The sequence below is a fragment of the Xiphophorus couchianus genome, chromosome 19 (assembly GCF_001444195.1).
Source record: "Xiphophorus couchianus chromosome 19, X_couchianus-1.0, whole genome shotgun sequence".
Taxonomy (NCBI): domain Eukaryota; kingdom Metazoa; phylum Chordata; class Actinopteri; order Cyprinodontiformes; family Poeciliidae; genus Xiphophorus; species Xiphophorus couchianus.
In genome coordinates, this window is record NC_040246.1 from 11,728,784 (window position 1) to 11,752,059 (window position 23,276).

Below are 23,276 nucleotides of genomic sequence, written 5' to 3' on the forward strand. Positions count from 1 at the left end.
TGAATCATAATCCCAACCTAACCCATATCCCAAATTATTAAAAATGTCTGTTTCATTTGCAAAACCACTGTACCACTGATCTAAAATTATTCTTAGTTGGTTCACTGAATTCAATTGTCATTCTCAGTGAATTACATTATGAACCTACTAACTAGACCATATAGATTGAGTTCAAATCTACTCTGACCCCCAGAACCAGAAACAAACATGGAGAAGGATTCGGTTTTTATCCTCTAGTATGGAACAAATTTCCAGGTAACTGCAAAAATGCTGAAACACTGAGTTCCTTTTATAGCCAAAAGCGCCAATTTGCCTGTCCAGCTAAATAAAATTGGGTAGAGCATCTGTTATCTGACCTAAAAACAGAGTAGTTGCATTTTATTTTGAGTATCCACTATAAGAATTCTTCTGTCATTTTTGAAGGACCACTGCTTTATGGCTATTGTTAGGTTTTAAAGAAGAATATAGCATAAATAAGGAAAAAGCAAAAATCGAAGTTTTTGTATTGAATGTTAATATTTGTGGAAAGCTGTGTAAAAATAAAACCACAAGTGGGTATTTCTAATTACCGACTGTTGAAGAAATTAAATGCATTTATTATATGAAACAAACATGAAACCTGCTAAAACCGTCATTTGTTAAAATTTGTTGACTCTTTATTATGTATCCAAAGCTATTAAAACCCATTTTGAAAGGTCCAGAGAGAAACAGGTTGCAGACGTCTGCTTAAAGCAAAGTAAAACCCCACTTGCCAGAGTTGCCATTGATAAATAATACCCGGAAAATGATGCATTTTTGTCTGTATTTCAACTTTTTATTTCTTTCCTTTATTGTGCCACTGCAATACATTGTGTTTTTGTTTAATGTTTTCATCATGTAAAACACTTTGAATTGCCTTGTTGGTGAAAGGCAATTCAGTTTAGACAAATAAAATTGTCTTGCCTAAAATAATAGTCACTGCCTGGATTAAAAAAAAAATGGAAAAGCATAACAAAAAAGCAAACTTGTAGGCTTCAGAGCAAAGGCTTCAAATTAACTCATCTAAAGGTAGCTAAATATTTAACTAATTTAAATGATTAGGAACATTAGAACAAAAAACATTTATTTTTATTCTCTTTGACGTTATTATTTGAATGACTGAGATCAAAGCATTTTATTGTGAAAGAAAAATCATATTCATTCTGTATGAAACAAACTTGAGGAAGTCAACATAACATTTTCTTCCACATTTAATAAGAACTGTATCCTCAGAGCAAGATTTGTGACTTAAGCATCATGTGTAAGTCACATAGAGCCATCAACCCTCACTGCTTGGCCCTTTCGCCACTAACACTCTATGAGACTAAAATCCAGTCATCTCTTTCTTTTTCTGATAATCCTTGGCTACATGAAGTATTTTTTTTTTAATTAAACAATATTAACAAACCTTAATGTCAAATTACCAACCTATAAAATATATGCTGAAACTAGCACTTACGTATGGAAAGTTTATTTTTGATGTTTGCCAGCAATGAGCCATTAAACTCTTTAACTATATGGGTTGAAAACCACCTTAAAAGACTCTCAGCAATTGCAAAGAAATGTATATGGACATAAGGATCACTCCAAAGTATCCAATGTAGCCAAAGGAGCCATTCATCCTCTTGTCTGGTTCTGGGAAGAAAGAAATAAACAAAACATTGTAGAACAATAAGATAAGACAAACTAAAAAGTATTTGTCTTAAGAACATGGTGAGTCAACTGCTGTAGATTCACATGTCTTTAGCAGATGTTCTGATTTTTTTTTTATGAATAACCTTTTGCCTAGGTGGTATCTTATGTAAATAATTAAACAAAACTAGGTGAGGAGCAACACATTTTGCAAGGTATTAGCTTAGGCGACACCTTCTTCTCATAAAATGAAAAAAGGCAGGTGTATTTGGGGCAATGTTGTAGAATGGGGACTTGCAAGTATTATCAGTTGAAATCCGTGAAAATAACATATCCAAAGTGGGGGTCTTACCTCCAGTGTAGTATCCCCAGGCATAGAAGAACCTACTGGTCACCCAAATAGCACCCAGCGCAGATGCAATTAACTAGTAAAACACAGACAATAGAAATCAGAGTCCACATAAGTAATGTAAATAAAATAAATAAATAAATTAGTTAATGACATCTGGAGAAAACACGCCCATCACTGTGACACCATATCTTTCGCAATCGGAGGAATTGCATGATGATTGGCTGCGTGTCGTTCTATGTACGTGGAAATGAATACACGAACAAATAACGATTAAGTAAGTATAAAATGATAAATACCGGGTACACAAGGGCTGCGATTGTTTGGAAAACGAGCCACTGTGGGTACACCTCTAATGTGTTCTGGTGGGCTCTCTGGATGCAGTTGAACATTTGGTCCTTGTCGCTGTACATTGCGGGATACTGTAAAATAAACAAGCAGTTGCATTAAAAAATGTTTTCAAACAAGTTGTAGGCGCATCATAAAGACTTTAGAGACTTCTCAATCTCAATCAAGGTACCTTCACTTTGTATTTCTTCCGGGCCCCGATAACCTTTGCTGCCAAATAACCCAGCATAATCCAGCTGTATAGGTAAATTAATATCACATATCCGTAGGAGGATGGCAGCTTAGCGAGAACGTTCATCTTGGAGCAGTTTATCGCCTGCTTGCAGGTTTCTGGAGACACAGAACAGGAAGTTGGCGAGCGTTCACTCGGTGGTTAAGTCCAAGTGCGTAGCCAAAAGCTGTAGACATAGAAGAGTAGAAGCTGCAACGGGTTCGTTGCGCCGTAGAAACCACACGGTCCGCCATATTGTGAGTGGCAACCGCTCCTTGAAGACCATAACCAATATTTGAAAATAAAATACTAAGTATGGCCGTATCTGTATCGTGCCCGTAGAAAGAAATTGCCTTGCAGCGAGGTTAAATATATGACAAATACACATACCCAGACACTCTACAACAGCATTGCAAACTCAACGTAAAAGCATCGGTAAAATTATCAATTCAAACCACCCACAATAAAATGATAAAACAATCACCCCCCATATTTTTAATCTTTCTGAGTAATTCTAATAAACCAAAAATGAACAATGCATATAATCATAAAATACGGGCCATATAATTCAGATAATGTTAATAAGTTATGCATTTAGTTCATTTATACTTAAAATTATCAATCACCATTTAGTTCATTTGATTCCGCCATTTTGTTTTGTCAACAATAATAATTTAAAAGGTGAAAGTCACAATTTTATATATTTTATATTTGTTTTTCTGAATGTAACTGCTCTTAATATTATACAATAAAAACTGCATAAACTGCAATTTTATAAATATCACGATCAAAACATTTATTTTGTATTTTAATGAATGCCAATATAAACTTTAGTAAAACAAATCAACCCTCAACACGTGACAGTCATTGAACAGCTTTTTTTAACTGTAATATGACAGAATGGAAAACACTAATTCAACTTAATGTTACACTCAGATAATATACACTACTCTACATTTTATTATACAAGAAAAAACAGCAACACGTGTCTAAAAAAGTGTCTTCCACACACACACACATACTTGCAAAGGCGAAAGAAGTGTATTCCGAGTATTCATGAGCCATTTACTTTCTCCCAACTGCCCAAATTCTTGTTGCCAAGGTTACCGGAGAAAAATGCGTCAAAGATAGTTTGCTCCCAAGAGCGCTCGCTTTGTCATGTTTCCACAAATATGACAAAGATGCCAAATTTTGATCAAATTTCCAAACCAATTTTTTTTTTAGCTATTCTTAGCAGGAATTTAGTCTCACAACTTGTTAGCTATGAACTTATTTTCCAACTTATTATTAATAATAAATTAATAAGTAAACAAAAATAAATAAATAAATAAAAAATACAAATCCCACATTTCACCCACGCTATTTTCAATAGAAATGTATAGATTTTTAATACATAAAACACGCATAATTACATCAAACTTCGAAGTCGTAGTTTGATGTAATTAAACTACAGTTTTTTATCTCTAATACACTTTTTTTTTCTAAAAATGACCATCACAAAATGGCGTTGACACAGGACAATCTGTTTTTCTACGTCTACTCAAAGTAAACAGGAGACGTTACATAAAATGTCGCGAGATCGCCTGCAACGTCTGCGATTGAGGGGAAAGGACAATGATTACATTTTCTCCAATGTAACGTCCAAATAGGACAAAGATACCTATAAAACATAACACTGTGTTGGCATGTCATCACAAACCTGATCTGTTACAAAGTACAGAGCTGGGAGATAAAACTATTATTTCCAGCATCACAAAATTCAAGCATCGACAACAAATAGCTGATATTTTCATGTTATTTTGCAACATAAAGTAAACTGACGCTGTGTTGTTGAAGGGGTTGGCAAAGCGATACTTCTGGAACTGCAGAGAATCTCGTAGCTTTTCTACACTGACCTGCATTTTAAGATGCAACGCAATTTTTGCAAACAAATTATATTTACTTTTTTCATAACTAATACTTAACTGCAAACCGGAGTAAATCTGTTACGAAATGAGTTTAGTATAGCTCTCAAAGTGAGTTGTACTTTGACCTGCAACAGACGAATGATTTAGCAGAGAGATGTAGCAGTTAAAAACGTTTAACACAGTGGTGTTACTTTCGGGGTAATCCCAAATAAGTAAAAATGATTACAAGAAAATTAATTAGTTAGAACACATAATTCAAATAATATAGGCTTTGTTAACCATACGGTTATTACACAATGAACCATATACTCAACTATTGTATACTATGCAGCTAAAAAGGCTGAAATTGTATCTTCACCACTTCTATAAGTTTTATGGATTTATTTCCTAAAACCGCATTATGCTGTGCACTTACATAAGCAAAATGTAACCCGTACTCATCCATTTTACTGAACGGCGGGCCGTTGAAACTGATTCGATTCTTTTGGATAGTTCCGAAACTGGATTTTCTTTTTTAATTCAATCTCAACTTCACAGTCATTTTGAGACAGAAAATAACAAACTTCAAAACATTTCTTGGTGAGCAGATGTATGGCGACTTGAATTTGGAGAACACTGGGCTTCTCCCGATAACTTAGAAGAGTCTTAATAGTGAACTTGTCAAAAACGTCGAATCGGCCGGGCAGCACACGAATGGAAATTTCCCGAGGCTTCTTAAAAGCAGTTGTAGCTGCAGCCTCGTCGTCATTCGAGTAACGACGACTGGAGAGTCAACGTTGGATGACACGTTTTGTTCTTTTTTCAGCATTTGGAAACAAGACAATATATCTGATAGCTTTTTAGCTGTTCTTCTACACTCGCGCCTTGTTTTAAGTTTTTTCTACATAGCAGCCTTTTCTGTCGACGTTTTTATAAGGAGACCAACGAGCTACATTTAAATTGGTAAGACTACAGCAACACGCCTATATTTTCGTTTCTTCGGGGCTTAGTGCTTATAGAGCATTGTTTTTATGTTTTGTGTAGATATTTTCTTTGAAATTAATACAGAAGGGTGGTTGCTGAATCGCCCACAGATTTTATTGTTAGAAGAACTAGCCTGCGAGTCTGGAAATTTCCACAACTCTCCGGTCAGCCGTTGGGAGTTACGCAACGCTACTGCAGTCACTAGGGGGCAGTATTGAGTAGAATTTAGTTACGTCATCCATATTTCTACAGTACTTATTCAAATGTCTTTGGTATTTGTATAATAGACTATCTAAACTTAATGAAATCAAGTTACGTTTGCTTTACATCCATACATATAGTAACTTTTTAATTTCCATCTTCTTTCAGCCTTCGGCAGAAAAACTTAGAGATGGCTACACAGGTTGACTCGCACTCTGATATGGCACATGCTCGCCAGAGCGACGGCATCAATGTGATCTTCGACCAGAAGAGCCCAGGCTCTTCACACTCCCGATCTCGCTCACGATCCGTTAGCAGCTCTGCCAGCAGCCGTTCCACTGGTTCTGACTACAGAGGGCGTAAAAGCCGCCACGGACGCAACAGGTCTTCATCCTCCTCATCTTCATCTTCTTGCAGGAGCGGGTCATCGTCTAGCTCCAGGTCCCGTTCCAGGTCCCGATCCTATCCGCGATGCCACCGACATTCATCCCGCTGTAGATGTGATAACCACCGCAGTTATGGCGGCGACCGCTACCGCTGGTCCCCACCCAGGCGCTACAGGGCACACTCCCGCTCCTTCAGCCGGTCCCCACCCCGCCGCTATAGGGGACGTTCTCGCTCCCACAGCCGATCCCCACTACGCCACTACAGGGCTCATTCCCGCTCCTACTCACGCTCCCCGGTATCAGACAGATATTCCCGCCATCGCAGAAGCTATAGGTCCAGGTCCCGCTCTTGGTCTCCTGCACGCTGGAGTAGGTACAGGAGACCAGCAAGTCAGCTGAGATACAGATACTCTCGATCTCCTTCCATGACCTACAGGGGGCGATCGCGATCCAGGTCATCTGGACGTTCTGTCAGTTTAAGCCTACGTGGTGAGTAGACTTTTTTCTTATTTTTTTCTTATTTTGCACAGGTGGTGGATAGTATTGATTGGATAACTGTCTTCTCTATTTTCATTGTGGTCCACAGACAAAAGGGAACTCCTTGAAGTTGCCAAGGCCAATGCTATGCGAATGCTTGGAGTGGAGAAGCTGGACCTTCCTGAAAGTGTGAAGCCTATCCTGTCAGAGCAGCCAGCAGCCAGAGGTTCTTCACCAGAGCCTGTTACAGGGGTGAGGCATGGCTCCCAAAAGACTCATTTAGAGGTGAGTGTTTTTACTACTGATAAAAAAATAATGCTATAGAAGAAATTACCTCCTCAATCACTGAGAAATTCTTTGTAAATTCTATTTTTTTGTAGCTACAGTACATTGCTATTGGCTTGGTGAAAGTTGCATAGAAGTAAATATACATGTTTTTTTGGTTTTTTTGTTTTTTTAAAAAAAATAAAAGTAGGTTCTTTTAGATTCAAGTTCCTTACATGATTTTTTTTTTCTTGAGAGCACACCAAATGTATTACCTGCTCTTGGTCTAGTTTCTTTTCTTTCTCTTTTGGTTTTATTTCCTGTCTTTTGTTAACCTGACCCATGAGGGAACACACCTGCTCTCTGTATTTATTCCTGTCTTCATAGATAACATGACAGTGGTCTCCTTCACTCATCGGCACCTGGGATTAAAAGGCTGTCATGTGACATGGGTGACAACCATTTGTTTGCGTTGACATGTTCTCTGACTTTAGATGTTGCAGTATGTTTAATATATGGAATAAGCACATACAGTTAACATAGCAATTCACTCTAGATTACATGCATATGCTTATTGCACAAACATGTAAATAATTTAGTTAGGTGTTAGTTCTGTGCCATTACAATGTATTTATGCTTTCAGATGAAATGGGTTATTGTTACTTAGCAGAATCTGCCACTCGCTGAAGGAGCACAGGCGTGTGGACTGCATTATAATGACTATTCCAGTCAAGACAACTCTTCTCCATATCCTAAAGATAAGTTGGTACACAAGATGTGTGCTGAGGGGCTGGGGAACTTGCGTCTTGATCACTCTTCCAGTTTAAACAAACTAAACTTTTTTATTATCATTTTATAAAGCTTCAAGGTCTGTCCTTTAGATATAATTTAAGTAATGGAGGGCTGCATGAAAGCTGCAGTTTGAAAGTGCCATATATTAAGTAGAATTGTTTAACTAGATCTTGAAGTCCATCAGTTTGAACTTCAGGTTGAAGAACAGTTCCTTGCTCATGAGTAACTTGTAATCTGTTTCTCTCCTTGAATTAGGACGAGGCAGAGCCTGGAGTGTCCAGTCCAAGGATAGAAGGCAGGAAAATTGCTTTCAGTATAAATGTAAGTGACTCAAAAGTGCACACAGAGTCAAAACAATCTGGAATAAAATAGGTGTTTAAAAACTTTCCCCCTCCCCATTTTCTAGAATTCTGTTGCGAAGCCAACAGTGGTGACTCCATCTCCTGCAAAGGTAACTCCCAGAGTTGACAGCGTTGAAAGCCGGAAGCCTTACGGCCATTGGATTCCCATCAGTTCAGGCCAAAACTCCAGTCCAAACAAACACCCTTAGGCTAGTTCTGTGACTGGATATATGGACACTGTAAATAATGTACATAGTTTGTGAAATATCAATTTTGTGGTCATTTTCTTTCAGATATTAAAGATTTAAATGGGAAGCTGTGAAGAATTCGTTAAGGTGGGATTATTCCTTCTCCTCTGTATTGTGTATTTATTAATAAAGAATTGAATCAAGAATGATGTCTTTTTCTCTTTGAACATTGACAAAATGGATTTGAGTTTTGACAATGTTGGCAGTGTTACTAACTAGGGTTATCCCTCAATATTTTCTTAAATGTTTGAATAGAAACAGTTGAGTTTGTTGAATAAATGTGTACAATAGCAGTTTCTATAAATCCCACATGATGGCACTGTTTTCTTTAAAACCATGAGCAAATATTCTGCCTCTTGACAGATTTAGATCCTAATCAGAAGGGATGTGTGCAATTTAGTTGAAATTGGCTCATGGTTTCCCAGTTCAGTATGATGCATCTCTTCCTTGTTTCTACAAAACTAATAGATAAGTTTGCTGATTTGTATGATCAGGACATCTGTTACATCTTTTAAAATGGGAATAATCAAACTCAGAAGCAGGTGTGCTTGGTTTTGTGGCTGTTTTTCAGCAACCCTGAAGGTTATTGGTGGTAGCCTTGACAGCATCTTGGCACAGGCGCCAGTAAATTAATGCTGAACTGCAAAGCTGTGTAATAAATCATGAGAATTATCACTGTAATAAAATTAATTGCACATTGGAGTATCTTACAGCCAGACATGTCCCTGTTCTAACTTGAGCTCAGACAACTGCTTTGATAGAAAATCTACCTCAAGTCTGTCATGATGCTGTTTTTTGTCTAAGTTGGATCAATATTGGAAGTGACACTGAAATGTGCCATAGCAAATGTTTCTCTAACAGTATCCCCAGGTATATCAAACTTGGAGTTAAAAAAAACCATGCATCTTTATAGAATCTAATAAAAAAAACATTTCAGAAAAATACTAAATGAGTGAATTTAACCTCCAAAAAAGGTCCTGCAGAGGGTGCAATGCCACTTCATTTGCAGTTCAGGAATAAACTTGAATGGGAACCTGTTTGCTCTTTTCAGCCACAGTCACAAGGCTTTCTTGGTCACATCACAGCCCTAGGCAAGTTACTACTGAGATGAAGTTATGATGGTAGTTAATACTTATTTTTAAGCTTAAAATATTTCAATCATAAGACCACACACAGCAAACACAAAAGCCAATAAGCAAGCAGGATTACTGTGTAATTAGACATGGTTTATTAAAAAGGGAGGAGGAATGTCTTTTCTAAGGTTTAATACTGTACAAAGTAACAGAAGACAAAATATTATAAGAGATGCATGTCAGATCAAATCCACCAATCAAAGGACTCTTAGATTGCTTAAAAGCATAAGCAAAAAAAAACAAAACAAGGTATCCAGAAAGAAACATCACTGAGGTGACGGGACAAACTAGACGGCTGTTCCTCTCTCCAAGTTCTGTTTGATCTCTGCTGTGTATTTGCCATAGAAGCGCTCTGCCTTCTTGTTGAACTTGGCGTTCCGTTCGTTGATGTAGTCGATGTCTGCATCGTCGTTGTACGCCCTGCGCCGGCTGTATTTGGCACGCTTCTCAATCCTGACAATCGCAAAAAAAAAAAAAAACAATCCATGAAGGACTGCATGAGCCAGTGTGGCCCCTATCCATGGCATATCCAATAACAATAATTGTCTGCAAGCAATATTTCTGGGGGCATGCGCTTAAATTTGGTAGGGTGAGTGAGGATGGAAAACCTAACACACACGTACATGCTCCGAGGAAAATACTGTCAATTTGTGAGCTCCTACTCTTGATTCACCATGTCTTCAAAGCATTATTGTGCGTCATCCCTGGCAGCTAAGTCCTTGTCTAATGTTCTACAGTTGCATCTCCGACACAAGTCTAGGACTGTCAAATACAGAACAACTTGGGGAACCACTAGCGATCAAAAGTTAAGGAGCCCAAACATTAAAACGTGAGGCACACCAGAGTGCAGGCAGTTTTTAAAATAACTTTATATATACACACACACAAGGAAAAACTAAAGTATGTATTGAAATGCACATTACAAATTGCTTCACAGAGCAAAATAATAAAATACACCATTACTTGCAAGTTGTAATGATGTAATGCCAATACTAGGTGCTAAAAAACATCCACCTACACTGACAGGCTTGTCAGTGTTGATAGTATAAATGGGGAAATTTATGTATTTCCTCATAAATTTTAAGATTAATTGTTGGGCTGGACCAGGATTTATACCCTGGAGTTGATTTTGTTTCAAATTAGATAGGCTCCGGTCTATCACAGAAGCAGACTTAGATTGCTGACACTTACTGTATCGCCACACTATGTTTGTGGTGTGCTAGTGTGACTCAACTCGCTCTCATTCTGAGATAAATGAAAAACAGGAATTGTTTCAATAGCCTGAGCCAATGATAAGTACCAAAGTTAAGGAAGATTTCCAACATTTGCTTTTCAAAAAGGGGTTTAAGGCTGGGTAACCGGGTATTAACAAGGATTTAGTGTTTCTTCATACTTTTAGCTTCCTATGCCATTCTTCTGCTCCTTTCTAACGAAGATGGATCAGTTGACCTGAGAAAGCTTTCATGTCAGACTGGCACTGGATTAGAAGCTCAAATTATCTAAAGGTCAAGACATAATAGGGAACTTCTATAAATTTACAACTGTGACTTACTGTTTCTCAACATCCTCCACCATGCGGTCAACGCCCTCTTTTGTGGGAACATGGCTGCCGTAGCTCAGGCTATTGGATGTGGGGTAGAAATCCTCACCGCTGTGAAGAAGCACCGGCAAAAGAATTAGAAATACATAACCAAAGATAACCAGCAATTTAACACACTTAAACTGACTTTTCTATTCCACCATTGTGATTTCAAGCATCCAAAGAAGGAAGATGATGCTGCTTCTGGGCATACGTGACAGTGGACTCCTTTGCTAGGGTGCATGTGGTAGCAGTACAAGGGTAAAAAGCCTCCATGCACCAAAATCCTCTTAACATTAGCATGCATGTCCTGTGCATCTACACTTTAAAAATTGTTATACTGGATTGTGCAACCATGTCAAAATAAAATCCCATTGGCAAATTGAGAAGTGCATGGATGATCATTGACTAAACTCTTTATGAACACATGATGGGTGACTTCTGAGTTGGCTGCACTGGGCCAATAGCTACAACTCATCTTTTTTATTTGAGATTTCAGTTATGCCCTTCAATCAACGTCATGATCCTTATTTAGCTTTTTGTCACTCAAATTTTTAATAATAGACATAACTGATGTGATAATGTGAGTTAACAAAGGCTGCTTGAAATGATAACATTGTACATTGAATTTGTTTGTTTTTTTTATTTAAAGGTGTTAGGTTTTATGCCAAATACTTTGGGATACATCTTTCAAATATCTGTATAAATCATAGGGATCCTTATGATATTTTTTGCCAAATGTGAGAAAAGCCTGTCTATTGTTTTTGTTCATCAATGAGTTTCACATTAGAACTCGCGCAAGGATGCCATTTTGGATTAATCTCTTTTTATTGTTGAATCATGAACACTGCAAAAACACAATCTTACAAAGTAGTTGGTCTGGTTTTCAGTGCAAATATCTTTGTACACTTGAAATATGACAAAACTGCCTCAAGAGGCACAGAACTAATCTGCTGGTTCCACTGGCACTTAAAAGAAAACAAAATCATTAAGCAATGGTTTACTTAAAACAAGCTTCTATATCTTGCTGAATAGTTACCTGTGCGTTAGTTTTGTCTTATTTCAAGTGTACTAAGATAATTGTAATAGAAAGTAGACCAAAGATACTTGATAAGATTTTGTGTTTTTGCAGTGTACATAATTTAACATCAGAGAAGAATATACTACATTTGGAGGTCTTTTAGCCTGTGGTGTTACCACACATGTTCTATTTAACAAATTTCTTAATTTAACTGGTCCGGCTGTAATCAGTCATTGAGTAAAACTGAACTTGGCATCTCGAAAAATTTTAAATCACATACAAAACTCCATTTTGAACAGCACTGTATTCTTCCACACTTACCTTTCCTCCCTTTGCTTCTCATAGCTTTGCAAATCTGGTCTGATTTGCTTGGTGAGTCTCTGGTACTGTCGGAATTGGGCCTCTGCATAACCTGTAGTCCATTGTGTGTGTGCGTGTGTATTTGTGGGAGATGGCAAGATAAAACCAAAAAAAAAAGTTATAATTAGTGGAACAAACAGCAAGCAGGCACGAGGCACAGTAACACAAGCTGCAGCTGGTTAAGTAGGGCCAAAGAGGCATATTTCCTCCTCCCATCATTTCTCTTGAATCCCCTCTGGTGGAGGGAGATTGAGACATTGGATGACAGCCACATTCAGCAGCAAGCTCTTTTCTCTACAGAACAAATTAGGAGACGTATTGCATCTATGTGCTTATATAGAGTACTTGTTGCTTCACAATCTGCCATCATGGAAAACCATACAAAGAGTCAGGATGTTTCTCACTCACACACTGAAGCACAGTGGAAGAACAGAATCCCAGTGCTCTGCTTTTGGAATCGACACACTACATTGCATTACTAATCATGAGAAGAAAAGGGTTCCAAAGCGTGAGAACAGGGTTACCCATGCCCAAAATAAAACTGTTTGATCTAAATGGCATTCCCTAGAATGTTAATTCCAGATATAGTTAAAACGCTCATAGGAGGATTCCAGAGTGAATGTAATCTGGAACTGACAGCAATTTTAGTGTGTGACACAATGTTTGGTAATAACATTAGCTGTGAAAGATCCTAAACAGAGATCAGATCAGACAGATAAGACTGTCGCCTGTAGTTCAAACTAAAGTGAATCCCATGAATTGATCATTAAATTGAATATGTGGGTGGTGAGCTGCCTATTTAAAAGATAGAATCTTTGTGGTTCCTTCAAGTTATGGTACCCAATCTTATTAAGACGTGATGGAACATGTGCGGAACCAGATTTTCCATTAACTATTACAAAATAGGGTAGAAAAACAGCATTTAACATTATTTGCTAGCCATTCTACCCAGAGCCATCATCAATTATTATTTTTCTGCAGGAGTAATGTTAAGGCATATCCGTTAGACCGTCGTTGGCTTTGAAATTCGGCATTTTCCATGACAGACTGATTTTAAACAGCTTTTGTGCCATTTCTTCCTCATTTTTAAACAGGTTAACAGCACTGTAAATAAATGCTTCTCTACTTTCCAACAAGGTCCACAAAGAGGCGCTGTGAGGTGAAAATGTGACATGTTCACCAAATGGAAGTTTATTCTGATGGCTGGTCCCTATTCAACCGATTCTGTCTATTCCTAATATAAGATATTTTCAATCTGTTAAAGCTATTTTATCTTGATAAAAATTGCTTTTTAAAACATATACATCATTGTCAATGATTTATCTCTGAATAAAGCAGAGGGGAAACATGAAACTGGACACCATAAGTTAGATATAGCATCAGTGTCTTTATCTAGTATTATCTGATTAGGTTTGTTGTAGGTAGTATAATCCCAGTGAGTACTATGCAACTTGGATCCTGTTGTATTGTGACCACTGAATGCACAAGCTTTTTATTAACACCAAAAGAAATCTGTTTAATTAGTGAAAAGGGTATCTTACTTAATCTCCAAATGGCTGGCTTGTGAGATGTAATGCAGGTGAAACCAAGTAGAACTGAGATGTTTTCTTTCAACGTCTAAGTGAAGCCATCATACCTGCGAATCCTGTGTCCGGATTCTTCTTCTTCTTCTTCCTCTCCCATCGCTCAGCCTCATCAGCAGTGATTTCCAGCAGCTTCACTCTGTGATAGTCTTCACCACGAGTCGCACATTCCTTGAAGGTAAATGTTCAGTCAGAGCTGCACAATATATCAAACCTCAATCTTCTCTGCAATGTCAACGTGTGCAATGTCTCAATCACGAAAGATTGCACTGATAGGTGTCATTGAAAGAAACCCCCTAAAACTCTATGATACTTGTCAATAATATAATTAATTGACTTGGAGTTTCATTGTCCTTTATTTCCACATCTGGTACAGATCTCATCTAGCTCTTAGGGCTCAGGGACATTGTGATGATGTAAGGGGAAGTGAGCAGCGATCAAAAAACATTGGTTAATTGCAATGTTGCAATGTTTTCTTGCTATCTTGTGGCCTTTTTAAAACCAAACCAAGTTAGGTACCAGGCCTGCAAAATGTTAACAAAACAATCATCTATATTTTTCAGCAATATTGTGGTTAAAATATCTACTGCCATTAGGCCACATTTTCTTCCCTCTTTTCTTTCTTTTTCCCCATTGTGATGGTAGACGATGGGGTCATCATCTGTCGGAGCAGCTGAACACATTTGACAGATTAAAAGTTATGCTAACCTTTGTTTACTAAGATGTAAATAAGGAGATGACAACAATGGCAGGGTAATTATCATCTAGTTGGGCAAATATATTATTGTCAAGCAGAGTGTCAATGCCTGGCTTCTGAAATATTACAGCTACCAAAAATTGGATTCAAGTAGTCCTTTTTGATAGCAATATTTAATAAATTGTGTACTAAAGTTTTGAAAATAAAAAGGATGAGCTTATTACAAATTCTAAGGCCTTTAAACAAGATGCCAAAGAAAGAGCCAGTCTAGAAAACAACAACAAAAAAACCCAACAACTGAATAATAAGTATGTTTACAACAATTAAAGTTATTTATTGCCCTTACTTTTTAGGTTCTCTACCATTCTGTACGAATTGCTATACAAATGTTATGATGATTAACATTATGACTGTATTAACTACTTCCATTAAAACAGAAAACCAGCATGTATCCCTACTGTTGCTACAGTAATTGATTATTACTGATAAAAAGCAGCTGTTTCATGTTATACACTTTAGTTTAAAAGTTTGTGTGAATAACATGATACCATGACATATTTGGTCAAGGAATTCAAACCATGAGAATTTGATTCCAGCTTATGCATAACAACATCAAGAGATGAATCAGCAGAGTAAGAGTGATTTCTTAAATACGCATTTTGGAAACTTCTGTCTCTTTAGTGAAGCAAGAATAAAGAAATGCATCAAAGGCAAGAAGATCAAATTTTGCGATTTTAAAGAATCTTTATCGTGAAAGGCTAACTGGTAACCATCTACTTTAAGGTACAATCAAAAAATTACAAAACATCTGTACATTTCTTGTTCTACCATGATTGAATTCCTGCAATAATAAGTGTGGAAAGAATTATGATGACAGAGTATAAAGACAGAAATAAATAAATCAAGATTTCCTAATATGAAAAGAGTTGCAAACTAACAATAAGGAACTCAAGAGTGAGCCAATATTTTGAACGCAGTACTGTATTACAGACATAGTGGAAAATACAGAAAATACCTTTTTCTTTTCATCTTCCGCAAGCTCCCACTCCAATCTGGATTTTTTAGCTTCCCAGTTTGAAGGAAGTTTCAGCCTTTTATCCTCCTCCACCACCTCCTGATGATTCAGTTTACGAGCCTCATTCTGCATTGGAAATAAGATTTATAGGAAGATATTTTGTTTTATGTTGATGAGGTTCACACAGAGACGCTTAAACGGGTATCTTCATAAGCTATTTGTCATTTACCGAAAAATACAGATGAATCTGGCTAAATGAATGCCAGATTCATTTAGCTCTGCGAAATGAATCTGGCAACAACTCACCCGTTTAAAATGCAACTCCCTGAATTTACGTAGTCTTTCTTCTCTCTTCTCAGAAGTCGTAGTTTCTGTCGGTTCTTCGTCAGTAGCGGCAACTGTGTCCTTAAAAAAGAGAAAAACATCAGGATTTAGACAAAAGGCGACGCAAACCATTCGTTTATTGTGATCAGTTTTTTTGAAATTACGGTCTGAATAGCCGAACACAGCTGACACATTAAAGGTTAGTTAGCATGCAGGCTAACTACAGTTAGCTTAGCACAACAATACGACATTTTAAACAACAACAATTCAACTAAGCCGATTCACCTCTTATATATACAATCTACTAACAATAACTACCGATTGTCTTTTAGCTATACAAATATTTTCCCCATGTCAATAACATTATGATACGACTACCTTACTACAGGACGCCATTGTTGTTCTTCCTTCAAGAAGAAAAAAAAAAAAATCGGAAATACGTCAGTGGTACCGGACGTTACGAAAGTATCAAGGGACGCGAAATTAACCATTGAGGAGAAGTAACAATAACACAATTCACTGTTTTATTCACAGTTTTATTCTTTAAAGAAAGAATTTTAGATATATTACAGAGTAATTAAGAAGGCATATTTTTAAACCAATGGTTTATAGCAAGCTTAAGTCTAACACGGACAAAAATAGTCTAAATAGAAAAACTACACAGAATTTGAAGGTGTCTCACACAAGCAACTCTAAATCTAATATTAAAACGCGGCAATTTTTGCCCTAATTAAATTATTTTGTTGTTTCTGCTTTAACTCACTCCACATTCACAATACTGTTCAATTTCTGTTCAGTCATATCAAGACACTAGAAAAGATAAGGAAAAACTCAAAAAACAATTCAGTCCAGTCATATACACATTCCTATTGATCCTACTTATCAAGCAATTCAGGCTTGATCATTATTTTGTTATTCAAAATGCTTTAAGAAGTTTTCTGTCTATTCTATTGACAATTGTAGTTAGCCTGTTGTCTCTGCATACAACAATTAGGAAAGGTGTCATTTCCACATTAAAGTTCTTACTTTTGATGGAAACAGAAGATAGAAGTAGCCACCAGGACTTCTTTCTGGTTCATTGGTCTTCACTTCAGTTTCCTGTTGTTTTTGATTGAAGCAAAGATCAATAGGCTGCCATAATGAACCTTCTCTAGCAGTGTGTGCCTATTAGCTTTGAATCACAGGCTACCCTCCAATTATTATGCCTCTGCATTTGCTAGAAAATAAGTAATATATAAAACAGTCATTTGTACATCAGTATTTGACTAAATTGTGCAATATGATCCCATTTTTCATTTCTGCTTTAGAGTTTAGGGTTTAGAACCCCCGATAAGTTTAACATTTGTGGACAATTTGTCAAACTTAACACCTGAAGCTCTGAGTTACAGCCAAAAAGTTGCTATTTTGGATGACCCAATGAGTTCAGTCACTGTACAATGTTAAAATGTAATATTGGTCCTGATGAAACTATGATAAATGTAATCAAATAACTCTCATAAATCAAAAGAAGACATTTACCAACACACATTGTGCAGGTGGCTTTAATCTGCTTGATTAAATACGAGCAGCTGAAGAACAGACTCAAATTCAGTATGCACATGGAATATAAAGAAAAAACAAAATGAGGATATCCTCTATTAGCACGGGGACTTTCCGTCACACAAATATTTTTATTGAAATATTTTTCTAAATAAATACAAAAATTAAACCTCAATGCAGACCTTCGTCTGGACTTTATTTACTTATTTATTTCAAAAACAGACAAAAATAAAAGCAAGAAAGAAGAAAAAAAAATTAAAACAAATTATCATACCCAATTGACATGCAATTTTATGTTTCCTGTTCAAAAAGAAGGAGCAGTTAGAAGATGCAGGATCTTATGATTTCCCGACCCTTTCATACTCACTTACAAACAATTAAATGTCCAAACACCAGATAAACAAAAATTATTCCCACCTTACATGACATTTAAGACTCACATTTTCATCTTTAGATGTACAATTTATTTAAACACTTTTTATATCATCAATAGCATTTATGGTCTTTGAAACACTCATCTTATACAACATATAACATATTTCCCAATAAGCGCCTTTTTAAACAGTTTTTAAGTTGGTTTATAGTTGTACTTTTTTGAACTCATTCAATCCATTCCATACATCTACTCCTTTGATTGGGCCATTCTAACACACTGATATACTGGGAGCTGTGATAAATGGTCTCTAGTGGAATGGTGTTTAAGTGTTTTTGACAAATTAAATCCTACGATTGATGCACAGTTTCTAGTACATTTGATTTCTTCATAATGTGGTAGCTATCATTCTGCTTTAATGATGGAGCTACAGGTATGTGCATTGATATGTAGAATACTGTATGTTTTGATGTTAACCATTCCTTTGTAACTCTGGCTGAATGTTTAGAATTGTTTTCCTTCTTGAAGTTGAATCTCTGCCTTTGTTTCAACTCTTTTGCAGTTTCCTACGCTATATTTAGTTTAATCCATCTTCCCATCAACTATCTAGCTTCCTTGACCCTGTAGAAATGCCTTCCCATGGCATACTCTTCCACCACCACATTTCATTGTTAGCATGATTTAATCAGCATGGTGATTTGAAATGTTAGTTTCTACTATACTTAATAAAAAATAAAAAAAAGTTCAATGTTGTTCTCATCTCAATGGAGCACCGTCTTCCACGTTTGCATGTGTCTTCTAAGTGACTTCAGGCAAATTGAAAATGCAACAGCTTTCCTTCAACAATGGATTTTTTCATTCCTCTCTTTCATAAGGTTTCTATCGTCAGAGCCAAGTTATTACACATACAAAATACTGGCAAAGATGTTGTATACTGAAAACAAACAACTATCTGCATTTCATCTAATTTTAGTGAATAGCAAATCAAAAATGAAATGTCACATTTTACAAAAATGTCTTTGTATATAATTTTATACTATCCAGTTTTGCTTTTTAACTTGAAGTTTAGATTGATAGAAATCTTACCAGAATGTTGGAAACTGGAACAACACAGACAGCAATTAAGAATATGGCTTGAGGTTATGAAGTGAGACGCATGAAAGGTCAAGCATAAAGTCATCTGTGTGCCACACAGAGAGACCGTTTAGACTCTCCAAAGCTCCATTATCACGCTTGTTTTTTGGTTGCAAGAAACAGAATCTGCCATATATTACCAGTGAGTTTTATTTTTACCCATGAGGTTACGAGTATCAGACCAGGTTTTTGAACATGGGACCTCTAAACATAATTTTATGAGCTGATCAGAAGACAAAAGTAAACACTTTCAAGAGCCATCTGAGCATGTTTGACTTGCCAAAATGGATGTGCTCCCTGTTTGATTGCATTATACTAATAGAGCTCCTTTGGAGGATGTAATTAAGTGGAGTTTATAGTCTTAGATTAAAGCATCCTCTAGATCACAGGCAATGTTAATGGAGTGATGCATTTTCACTGGAAACCAGATGGGAGCACATCACAACAGAGCAAAACATCACTGGGTGCAGTAATGGGCACGGCTATACTATTGCCATGCAAACAGGAAAACATCTCCATAATGAATGACTCTCGCGTAAGAAGGAGAAAAGTGACCGCCGTAAGAAAGAGGATGGGGAAATTCAGCATTTCCTCTGTATTTAAACTCACTTCCAAAACAACAGTGAGAGTGGGGTTTATGACTTTTAAATCTCCTGACATAAATACAGAACAAGCGTGAGAGTTCACAATTCGCTGAGTTATTCTTCCTTTATTGTTTTGTTGGATTCATCTATACACGATCTGCTGGTCTCAAGTATTCTCACATGTTACCCTCCCTTTATTGTGATTTTACTCATTTCCCTGGAAGTTTCTCCAGCATGTTGAGCTTTCTGGAGATCCAAGGCAGAAATAAATGAATCCAAAAAACATGTTGCTGGAAAGAGCCATTCAAAATAAGAGTTAGGAAACAGTTGGTTTTAGTTAAGAACACAACATACACATCAAGTGTGCAATCACATATCAACTTTTGGCTGTCACAGGATCTCACTATGTTCACTGTGATGTTGTCTTTTTTTAGAGAACATCGAAAATAATTTTATCTTTTCTTTTAGTTCAATTCAACCTTGTTGAATATTGTGAAGCTCTCAAACTATTGCACAATTCATAAAAAGTTGTGTGTTAATCCATTCTGTGAAATCACAGATCACAATTTCCCCAAAGCACCACATATGTAGCTGCTCCCAAGTATAAGAACCTTGTTTCTCCAACACATCAATAAGATGCAGGTGTCTGTTTGATAGCTAATGATGAGCGCTAGAGCCATGGCTGAAATATGAACATCTCCTGTAACTTTTTGCAACGTTTACAGGCATAATTTTTAATGACTTATAGCTTATAAAACAAGCAATTTTAATTTAATTTATTTTATTAATTATTAATTTATACTTATTTTATGAAAACACAGCAATTGCGAAATTGTTTTTTCAACATCAGCACAATATAGGCAAAGATTTGTGAACATCTGTAATGGACACACAGATACAGGTTCAAATGAAGGCCGAAGGTCATACCAATCCAATTTCATATTTCATTACGCAGTCTGTCTACTTTGATGCAACCCTGATTTAATTAAGTCCATCACATAAGTAAGATACCATCTCAAGATATTTTTTATGGTGAGCGAAACATGCCCTGGCACATGTAGGCAACCAGCTTCTTTATATAGTATGCCTGAAATACCAAAAAAAATTAAAATAAAACAAGAAAACAAAAGGTATACATGATTACCAGCAATATTTCAATCAATAGCTCCTTCCAGAAAAGAGACACATCTAAACATTGAAGCACTAATCTATGGGAAAGAAAAACAAAGAAGTAATGGCCTTCTTACTGGAGTTATTTAGTTGTCTAAGTTAAGTTTTGGGAACACTCACCCACCGTGTCACATTTTTACAATATTTCATGTATGTATAAATGATCATCAAGAACACAAACTACGTGCAAAACTTTTTTTCCTATTCAGCAGTGTTGCATTAAATGTCCAGGTAGTGTAGAATACATTTGTCAATTCCTTGTCATGAGCTTATAAAAATATCTTTGGTCTCAAAATACACAGATTTGCTTTTAATTTGAAATCCAAACTGAAAGTTTGACAGGGAAACGCAGGGATCTCAGTGCTGTTGTCATTTCCATTTAAAGCACACTGAACTACGGTGCAACAAGGATCTCACATATGTCAGGGCCACCCAAAAATGCTGAACAGTCACTCTTTAATATTAACTTTTCCATTCAAGCAAATCAGCCCTGAAACGGAGTAACATTATATCTGCAAATAAATTGCACTTTGGGGGCAGATTTATAAATTTGAAGCAGACCTCACGGTGCTTTGTGACGGCCTTTCATTAATCAACCCAGACATGATTGTAGTTTAGCTTTCTACATACTGTGAATGAAATACCATACGTTTCTTTAATGTACACAGACATGAGTTTGGCTGGAGTCGTTATCTTACTCTTTTAATAAGAGTTCCTCCATTGTAGATAGCACACATGGGGGCAGGGCCTTGTGCTCTGCAGGCAGCTGCTCCACATCTGGAACTTAATATAAACATCATGGCCAATAAAATCATTCCATTTCCTTAATTACTATTCCTGTCATTTCCGCACTAAATGAAAAGTTATTAATTCAGGGCCAACACAAACAGGCTTCTCCAGAACGAGGAACTGCTCCTGAAGCGCTGCCACCCCGACTACACGCCGCCGTCACTGGACTGAAACCACAAGCTCCTGCCTCTCTTTTGGCAGCGTGGGTGCATGTGTGTAGGTGAGTGTGTGTGGCGCATAGAACAGAGGCCAGGACGACCCAACATGATCGGGAAACATGGCGCCTTGTTTTCCGTCGCTTACAAATGTCCAGAGCGGTGCCAGCAAAATCATGACAGGCAGACAGCTTCATGTACACTCTCCTCCTTTCATCTCTGCTTTGCCTTGTGTTTGACACGTGTGTATCAACACCCAGTTTATCCACGCTCTGTGACATGCCTCTTATTCACGTTTTTCACAGAAGGCCGTTGAAATAACATGCAGTGTGATGATAACTATTTAAGGAGTATTCTTGGAAAGCAATTTCAAGAGGTCAAATGTCGCCTTGCAAATTTTCTTCCGAGGCATTCCCCATAGCTTGCCATGGGGAAAGTACGTATTGAATATGTCAACACTTTTTCCCAGTAAATATATTTCTAAGGGCTCTATTGATGTGAAATTTACACCAGATGTAGATAACAACACAAGAAGTTCTCACATACAAAGAAATCAACACAAATGAGTCAGTAAACTACGTTATGTGTAGTAAAATGGAGTGATGCAGATAATGAGTATTGGGCACACTTTCTAAAACCCATTAAATACTTAGCAGAAAAAAACCCTTTCCTGTATAGTTGCATTCATAGCTCAGCATTGAACAACAATGTTAAATTTAAGAAGCCAATCTATGCCACTGCCTTAGGTAGCTAACCTAAAGCCTGTGGATTCTGTGGAACTATGGATTTATTTATTGTTCTCAACAGATTTTGAATCTAATCATTGAGGAATATAAATAGCTGAATGGCCATGCTCTAATGTAGCATTCAAGTGTACCTCTTCAGCTTTATTGCGGATTTCAGCCTTGAGGTCTACTGAATAGCTGGACTATAGTGAAGCTCAGAGGAGAAATGTTTGCTTCATCACTCTGAAATTTTTTTTAATTAATCTGAGTTGCTCAACATTTAATTTCCTTTTGGGATCAACGAAGTATTTTTGTATTTGAAATGATTAACAAATGACTGATATTTAATGTGCTGTGCCCCAAGAGCGATTGTGGAAAACTATGTGGTTAAGTATACTACTTTTTTTTTTTTATGGAGAAATTGTTTCTGGTAATTCCAAGTGTTTCTAAAAATCTCTTCTGATTATTCTTTTCACTTCTATCAGAAATCTTATGTGGAGGTCGGGGTTCTGTTTATGTTGAAATAATATTCTTTTCCATTTTCAGATTATGAGAAGTTGAGAAGTATATCTGTAACTAATATGATCAGTATGTTTTTCAAATTTAAGGTTGCAAAAGGCTTAAGTGATTACTGTATTTGTACCCATCATGACCGAATTATTTTACAATACCTTCACACTGTGAAACCGATTTGCAGGTCTTCACTTAGGACTGAACAGGGTGACGTTAAATTGCATTGATAAGGAGCAGGATTAATTTCTGCATTTCAAGTGCCTGATTACAACTCCTTCTTTATGTGTTCAATTCTTATTCCATGTGTTATTCTATCTCATTACATATAAGGTAATTTATAGACTAATCTGTTCTTATTTTTTAAGTGTAGATAGGTATGCCTGTTGTAAATAGCTGTGAATTTTATATTTATATCCTCTTTATAAGCATTCAAATGCTTGTAAAG

General features: G+C 36.7%; 3 protein-coding genes across 4 annotated transcripts; 1 reads left to right on the top strand and 2 right to left on the bottom strand.

Moving 5' to 3' along the window:
- Positions 1–830: 830 nt before the first annotated feature.
- On the bottom strand, positions 831–2,713 carry mgst3b (microsomal glutathione S-transferase 3b). Its single transcript, XM_028001558.1, has 4 exons — positions 2,520–2,713; positions 2,299–2,421; positions 2,003–2,075; positions 831–1,653 (listed from the first exon to the last, which is right to left on the bottom strand). Exons 1-4 carry the CDS (start codon positions 2,643–2,645, stop codon positions 1,553–1,555), a joined length of 423 nt encoding a protein of 140 aa, XP_027857359.1. The 5' UTR covers positions 2,646–2,713; the 3' UTR covers positions 831–1,552.
- A 2,464-nt stretch (positions 2,714–5,177) lies between these two features.
- rsrp1 (arginine/serine-rich protein 1) lies at positions 5,178–8,283 on the top strand. 2 transcript variants are annotated; one of them, XR_003593457.1, is made up of 5 exons: positions 5,178–5,407; positions 5,798–6,504; positions 6,602–6,777; positions 7,144–7,869; positions 7,955–8,283. XR_003593457.1 is itself a non-coding variant. In XM_028001553.1 (5 exons), exons 2-5 carry the CDS (start codon positions 5,820–5,822, stop codon positions 8,096–8,098), a joined length of 1,071 nt encoding a protein of 356 aa, XP_027857354.1. In that variant the 5' UTR covers positions 5,181–5,407; positions 5,798–5,819; the 3' UTR covers positions 8,099–8,283. The 2 variants fall into 2 exon arrangements, 1 of the variants encoding a protein (XP_027857354.1); XM_028001553.1 differs by having other exon boundaries at positions 5,181–5,407; positions 7,804–7,869.
- A 1,059-nt stretch (positions 8,284–9,342) lies between these two features.
- On the bottom strand, positions 9,343–16,349 carry syf2 (SYF2 pre-mRNA-splicing factor). Its single transcript, XM_028001554.1, has 7 exons — positions 16,228–16,349; positions 15,832–15,930; positions 15,526–15,651; positions 13,867–13,984; positions 12,192–12,282; positions 10,823–10,921; positions 9,343–9,723 (listed from the first exon to the last, which is right to left on the bottom strand). Exons 1-7 carry the CDS (start codon positions 16,243–16,245, stop codon positions 9,558–9,560), a joined length of 717 nt encoding a protein of 238 aa, XP_027857355.1. The 5' UTR covers positions 16,246–16,349; the 3' UTR covers positions 9,343–9,557.
- Between the last annotated feature and the right edge of the window lie 6,927 nt (positions 16,350–23,276).